General features: G+C 31.1%; 1 protein-coding gene across 2 annotated transcripts; it reads left to right on the top strand.

Moving 5' to 3' along the window:
- Nucleotides 1–3,338: 3,338 nt before the first annotated feature.
- LOC127100686 (probable galacturonosyltransferase 12) lies at nt 3,339–6,003 on the top strand. Of its 2 annotated transcripts, none has more exons than XM_051037939.1 (6): nt 3,339–3,549; nt 3,881–3,936; nt 4,048–4,203; nt 4,315–4,905; nt 5,046–5,348; nt 5,558–6,003. In XM_051037939.1, the coding sequence occupies exons 1-6, from the start codon at nt 3,339–3,341 to the stop codon at nt 5,840–5,842; spliced, it is 1,602 nt and encodes a 533-aa protein (XP_050893896.1). In that variant the 3' UTR covers nt 5,843–6,003. The 2 variants fall into 2 exon arrangements, with proteins under 2 accessions (XP_050893896.1, XP_050893897.1); XM_051037940.1 differs by having other exon boundaries at nt 3,460–3,549; nt 3,881–3,973; nt 5,558–6,002.
- Nucleotides 6,004–7,905: the final 1,902 nt, after the last annotated feature.

Below are 7,905 nucleotides of genomic sequence, written 5' to 3'. Positions count from 1 at the left end.
TTCACTCCGGTAACTTTTGGACGATAGCTTTCTCTCCTTTTGTTTCATTCATACTTGTAACATCATATTAGTGATGTTGTTGGATGTTTATCTTGTCACGTTTTGACTTAAGCTGAACTTAGTGATCAACTTTTTTTGTTTTGCTTGATTCACATTCTATTGACCTTGATTTAATCTGGGTCACGGACTTAAAAAGTCATTTTTAAAGTCAACTTTTTTATATATTTGACATTTTAAATTAATGTTTTTTAAAAAGGAAAATATTTAAATAAAATAAAATTTATAAGATTGGAGTTTAACTTCTCTTTAAAATCTTTGATATTTTTATTTGATATAAGAGTTTTATTAAATAAATAAAAAATTAATCTTCTATCACTTTATATAAGATTGCATTTGTATAATTGTTTTTAGAAATATTTTACTCATTTAAGAAGGTTAAGATTTGGAGTAAGTTTTTAAATCTACTCTTAAAGTTAATATAACTTTTTTCATACATAATCGAATTGACTCATGAATTTAATTAACAAATATAATTTTTTTTCCTCATATTCAACTCATTTGATTCATGAAACTAATTCAACGATTTAATTGTCGAATCGAATTTCAAATAATATAGAGTTGATTCAATTCATTGAGTCTTAATGTTATGACTTAATACTCAAATAACTTATAAATATTAAAATTACAAAATATAAAATAAGAAGAAGGTTAGACATAAATGCAATAAAAGCAACAAAAATTAAAATAATCAATGTTTGAAATATGATTTGAATCAATTTTGAATAAAAAATTCATTTAATCTCAACATAAATTAGGTGCGGTCAAATTTAAGTTTACATGGTGAATTTAAACATATATTTGAAACATATGTTTGTTAATATTTAATTTTGTATGCTTTTTCATTTTTTATTAGGTTAGTTTTAATTTGAATATGCTTGAATTTAAATATCATAGTGAAACAAAAAAGTTATATAAAAAACATGCTTATAAAAAAATGGTAAAATGAAAAGTCTAGAATGATTTTTTTTAATAAAAAAATTATAAAAAATGGTTCAATTCACTTTAACAAATAATTTGATTTTAAAAAAATTACTCAGTAATAATTTGATACGATTTAGAACTCAATACCGATATACCAAACCAATAATTTAATTGAATTTGATTTTAAACAAATTAAAACAGATTAATTTAATTCGAATAATATAGTTTATTCAATTCGATTTAATCTTTTTGGATAACTTGTAACATATACATTCCTCATATTTTCAATAAACAAAAGCATTAAACAAATAACATAGATGTCTTAAATAAGTATATATATATATATATATATATATATATATATATATATATATATATATATATATATATATATATATATATATATATTATATATATATATATATATATATATATATATATATATATATATATATATATATATATAGTTTAATCCAAGACATTAAATTAATTTAAATTTTTTATAGTAAATGTAAGATATATTTTATTATTCTAGAAAAGTTATTCCGCCACATAGACATACTCCAATAAAAAAAGTATTTTAGTCAATAAAACTTTAATATAATACCATTGTTCAAAAGTCAAAACGCTCTTAATAATGGAATGAATAACGTATGGAACTATTTGAAAATCAACCAAATATGGAAGGGATTAATGGTAATGCCAAACAGTTTAACTGTTAATTCAATAAATATATATATATATATATATATATATATATATATATATATATATATATATATATATATATATATATATATATATATATATATATATATATATATATATATATATATTCTTTTTGTCCATATCCACGGTACATCTTGAACACTCTTTATATATATATCCTAAGTGTTAACACAGACGATATAGGAAGAGAAGTAAAAATATTGAGAAAAAAGAAAAAGAGCAGTGGAAGTTGAAAGAAGGAGAAGAAAGAGATTACCTATACAGCTCAGAGAGGTAAGGCTAAGGTGTTACAAACTTGATCATATATTGTATTTTTTAATCATTCTGCAAATGTTTCTCTTGAGATTGCTTCCATTGTTCTTTTATATGATTTTAGGAAAATATATCAAGACCATCAGTCCTTTTAAATAACACTTTGAATGAGAAAGAATAAAAGTAATAGTGTGATGGGTGTGATTATAGTTTTTTAAGTTATGTGAAATTATCAAAATAATTTATAATGTTTGTAGAAAAATTATTAATGATTGAATTGATTCACTTTTGATTTTAATTTGGTCAATATACAACTATTTGTAAAGTTTAAAATATTACATTTTTAAAATAAATATACTTTTTCCAAATAAATATTAAATACATTTATTATTTGGTCAATATGCAACTTTTTATTAAGTTTAAAATCTTATGTTTGTATATCAAATATATTTTTTATTTTTTCACTAAACAATCTTAATACAAGAAATTTAATTTAAATATAAAATTATTTTAATATTATTTACATCAAATTAAGTTTTAATTTATTATTCTAAAAATTCTCCGTTTTGGTTATAGCATATTTGTAAAATACATATTTTAGACATTAATATAAGTAATCTTTTTAATAAAAGAATATCAAAAACGGTTAATATATTTGTCTATACATTGATTCTAGAATTTAAATTTTGATTTTAAAAGTAATTTTTTTTGCAATTAAGAGTTGAAAAAAAATGAATACGCATTGATAGTGCAATTAAAAACAATTTTTAATTTTAGTATTAACATGACAAACGTTATAATTTTATTGAATGATAGTGTAAAATTAATTTATATTTAGAATATATTGTTTTTAATCTTTTAAGAGTTTTTTATATTATTTTTCTATGTAATTAAAAAAATATAGCACAATTTTATTATTTTTCAAACAACCTACAAAATATTAAAAGAAATATATAATATAATAAAAATATTTAATACCTTAAAAATTATTTTTAAAAAACTAAAACACACGAGTCTTTATTCACATTTAAGCAGAAATTCTAGTCATAGACAAAAAAAAAACTAAAGTTGAATCAAACAAACCACAACAGCTTCATTCTTAGTTCCATGTCTCTTTCTCTTTAACAACCCTTTTCTCAATAGTTTTCCACAACATGATATCCATGTTCCAAATGCTTAGCAAGGTTAGGTGAAAGATAGCAGCAACCTTAAGTTAAGTACCAACAAAACTATATTTTTTCAATTAAACCTTACCTGAATTCTTTAAGTTCTCTGTTCTTGTTGATCAGGTGGTGACTTGCTAATCAAGAAAACTAGTAGTAAATATAGAAGAGGAGGAACTCACAGTGCTGCTGCTTCTGTCGTGTTTGGACAAAATGCTGCTGCATATATCACCAAATTTGGGACACATCACTGTACTTCCAGGAAAAGGGTTGAGAGAAGTTTCCAAAGTGAGGATTGCATCGAGTAGATTTTCTTATCGGGCGCTCTTCTATTCACTATTGTTCTTCACTTTTCTTCTCCGATTTGTGTTTGTTTTGACAGCGGTTGATAGCATAGACGGTGAAAACAAGTGCTCTAACATAAGTACGTTGTATCTTCTCTCCCTTTCTTACACACACGCACATGCACAAAGTTTAAACATACAACACAAAGAAAAGATTCACTACATGATGGACGAGGCTTCAATTTTCAATATATTAAAGCATATATGTATTGTACAAATTTTTGATTTCTTCGTGATTTGGAAATAGCTATTTGGCTGCATTATCGCAGAGAAAATAATGGTTACTGACATTTGATTCAAATGTTCTGAGATTATTGTCTAATGGGGGATTCTGTAAGGAAAATTGAAACTAATGAAAACGAGGCATTAATATCTGTTAATTCAAATATATACATTTTTTTATATTTGTAGGTTGCCTGGGAAGAAAACTAAGGTCAAAGATATCAGAAAGGAGTCTTGCATCAACTGTAATCTCCTTAACTCTTATATTCATGATTCTGCATGGTAATTAGTATATTCATGTTCTGAGTTAAGATCGGTTGATTCCGCATGGCTGAAAATGACACTGGTTTCTTTAGGTACCAGAGGAGATATATGCAATGTTAGATCAACCTCTTGACAAATACGAAATGGAGGGAAAATCGGATATTCCTCAGACTTTAGAAGAGTTCATGACTGAAATGAACAAAGGTGGATATGATGCCAAGACATTTGCGATTAAATTAAGAGAAATGGTAGCATTCTCCCACTCTTCTGATTAAGCGGAGATTTGAAGATAAATATAATGCAAAAATAAAAGTTTTCTCAGTTCAAGTCTCGTCACTTAATGTTGATCGTTTTCTCAGGTAACCTTTATGCAACAACGGACTAGGACCTCCAAAACCCAAGAATATTTATATCATCAAGTAGTATCGAACAGCATACCGAAACAGCTTCACTGTCTTGAATTGAGGCTGGTGAATGAGCACACAAACAATGTACTGGCACGCCTTCGGCTACCATCTTCAGAACTTTTTCCTGCTCTGGTTGACAACTCTTACTTCCACTTTGTTCTTGCCTCAGACAATGTGATTGCTGCCTCTGTGGTTGCAAAATCGCTTGTTCGCAACAGTTTGCGCCCTTGGAAAGTTGTTTTACATATAATTACAGATAGAAAGACTTATCATTCCATGCATGCTTGGTTTTCACTGCATTCTTTATCACCTGCTATAATTGAGGTCAAGGCATTGCACCATTTTAACTGGTTTGCAAAGAGGAAAGTATCTGTTATAGAGGCAATGGAAAAGGATCAAAATGTGCGGTCGCAGTTTAGAAGAGGATCATCAGCTATAGTTGCAAATATGAATGAGAAGCCCAATGTTCTTACGGCACAACTGCGAACACACGGTCCCAAGTATAGTTCAGTGATGAACCACATTCGGATACATCTTCCAAAGGTAAAGGTGATAGCAGTAGGAAGTAAAACCATATTTGAATAAACAACAGATAGCACAGGGCCACAAGCACTTATTATATAAATGCTTATAGCTATGTGTAAACTATTTTCCTTACTGTGATTATACATTTTTGGTAACAGCTGTTCCCAAGTCTTGACAAGATTGTCTTCCTGGATGATGACATTGTGGTACAGACTGATCTTTCACCTCTATGGGACATTGAAATGAATGGAAAAGTCAATGGAGCAGCAGAAACATGTAAAGGGGACGATAAATTTGTGATGTTAAAGAGGTTAAAAAGCTACTTGAATTTCTCCAACCCTCTAATATCCAAAGTTTTTGATCCAAAGGAATGTCCTTGGGCTTATGGCATGAACATTTTTGACTTGAAAGCTTGGAGGAAGACCAATATAAGCCATACATACCACTACTGGGTAAAGCAGGTACATTGATCTATTATCCCATTATTATACTATACTCTAATCAGCACAAATCAAACTCGATACCTAGGGTTTATGACATTCACACCGCACACCAACCACTCGTAGTTACTACAATACTATAGTGATATGTTCAAAATTAAAATATGATATTCAAAATTAGAGATAGATAATATCATAATAGACTAATTTTTTTTCTATGGTTTATGCAGAATATAAAATCAAACATGAGTTTGTGGCAAATAGGGACATTACCAGCAGGATTAATAGCATTCCATGGGAATGTGCATAAGATTGATCCTTTCTGGCACATGTTGGGATTGGGATATCAGAAAAATACAAGTGTTGATGATGCTAAGAATGCTGGGGTTATTCATTTCAATGGAAGGGCAAAACCATGGCTAGATATAGGTTTTCCACAACTAAGGCCATTGTGGAGTAAGTATGTTGATTTTTCAGATAAATTCATCAAATGTTGTCACATTAGGGCACCATAACTTGGATGTTGAGAGAATTTGACCTTTTTGATGAGTTGAAGACAAGGTGTTTGTATTAATGAGAGGGTTTTTCATGTGCTCACTTGTTTAAATTTTGTTTTCAAAGTATTCATTTAAAAAATTTTGAATTCTTTTTCTCTTCACCCTGTATTGTAAAAAGAAATACAATTCTAATGTGAAACAAAATAGTAAACCGGCTACTTAGAATAGGCTTACGTATAAGATGAGAAAATAAAGAATAATGTTGATGAATAGGATATGTGTTATATTTTGTTTATTCAGCGTTTGATGCAACATCGTGATATGTATTAAACTTGAAAACTAAGTAATGCACATTCAATTGACCCTCGGTATAGCTAATAGAGAGTGGTTTTGTTAGTAGTGCTATGCAACGTGTCATTGATCTGTTACAGCTATATGCCAGCTGTACAGTTTGTTAGATCTAAGGCTACTATATATACCATGCCTTTGTACTCTTTAAAACTAAGATCAATATATGAGATTCTCATCTTTCTTCTTTTCTCTCTCTCTCTTATGGTACTGTATCATGGTATCTAGAGCTTCTTTCCTGATCCAGTAATCTTCATTCATGGCGTCACCGTTTCGCAGCGACGGCGCCTTTCCTTCCGCTCACGTCAAGCTCTCCGTTAAGCTTGATGATAAAAATTTCAAACAGTGGAAGCAGCAAATCGATGGAGTTGTACGTGGCCATAAGCTTCAACGATTTGTCACTGTTCCGGTGATTCCGCAGCGTTCGCCGGTGACTTCTGATCCGAATCTTGGTGAAGTCACTGATGCGTATCTTGATTGGGAGCAACAGGATGCTCTTGTCTGCACGTGGCTTCTCTCCACGATTTCTGACTCACTTCTTCCTAAACTTGTGGACTGCACTCACGCGTGGCAGGTTTGGACGGAAGTTCACCGCTACTTCGCCGTGCAGCTCACGACGAAGGCTCGCCAGCTACGATCTGAACTTCGCCGTCTTTCCAAAGGTAATCTCAATATTGAAGCGTTCATGGCGCGAGTTCGCGAAATCAATGAATCGTTAATTTCAGTTGGAGATCCTGTTCCGATGCGTAACCTAAGTGAGATTGTGCTGGATGCGCTTCCGGAGGAGTATGATTCGATTGTTGCTGCTATCAATAGTAAGGAAGATCTCAGTACTTTGGAGGATCTTGAATCCAGTCTTCTTGCTCATGAGTCTCGATTGGAGAAACACAGGAAAGCGATTCTCACTGAACCTGCTTCTGTCAATCTAACGCAGGTTCCGTCGTCTGAATCTTCTTCTCTGGCTGACTCTAATTCGCAATCTTCTGACTCCTTTCCAACTGGTACTAGTCATGTTAATGCTCACGCAGAAAACAATGGTTACAACAGAGGAGGTCGTTCAGGGCGTGGTGGCGGTCGTTTTGGTCGTAACGGCGGTCGTTTTGGCAAAACTCAGTGTCAAATCTGTCGCAAAAGTGGACACGATGCCTCTGTTTGCTACTACAGGTACACTCAGTCCTCTTCACAGTCGTTTCCACCGCAACAAGCTCCCTTCAATCCATTTCTGGTGAATGCTCGTCCTGTGTATCCTCCTGTCTTTGGTTATTCCTCACCTAGACCAGCTGCACCACGACCTTCTCCTCCTCAAGCCTTTGTGGCTAGTTCTGATCCCAACTTCAGCAACCAATGGTGGTATCCTGACTCAGGTGCCTCACACCATGTTACACCTGACTCTTCTAACGTGCCTGATGCTCAATCTGTGACTGGTTCTGAACAAGTCTTCATGGGAAATGGTCAAGGTTTGTCCATTAACTCTATAGGTTCCATGAAATTTGTAACACCCTTCTACCCAAACGACATATTTATATATATTATCAGAGTACAACATGTAGAAGAGTTTACATTTCATACAACATGTTATTTCTCGCATCACAACATAAAATATATTCTTTATTTGATTTAAAACTTCGCAGCGGACAACAACATAATTATTATAATAATGTGTCAACATGATCTCCACAAAGCATCTCAACAATTATTCATCATAAACAACATAAATAAAATGTAATTATCTA

Source organism: Lathyrus oleraceus, chromosome 7 (assembly GCF_024323335.1).
Source record: "Lathyrus oleraceus cultivar Zhongwan6 chromosome 7, CAAS_Psat_ZW6_1.0, whole genome shotgun sequence".
Taxonomy (NCBI): Eukaryota; Viridiplantae; Streptophyta; class Magnoliopsida; order Fabales; family Fabaceae; genus Lathyrus; species Lathyrus oleraceus.
Note: the sequence above shows the minus strand (reverse complement) of the source record. Positions and strands in the feature narration are given on the sequence as shown.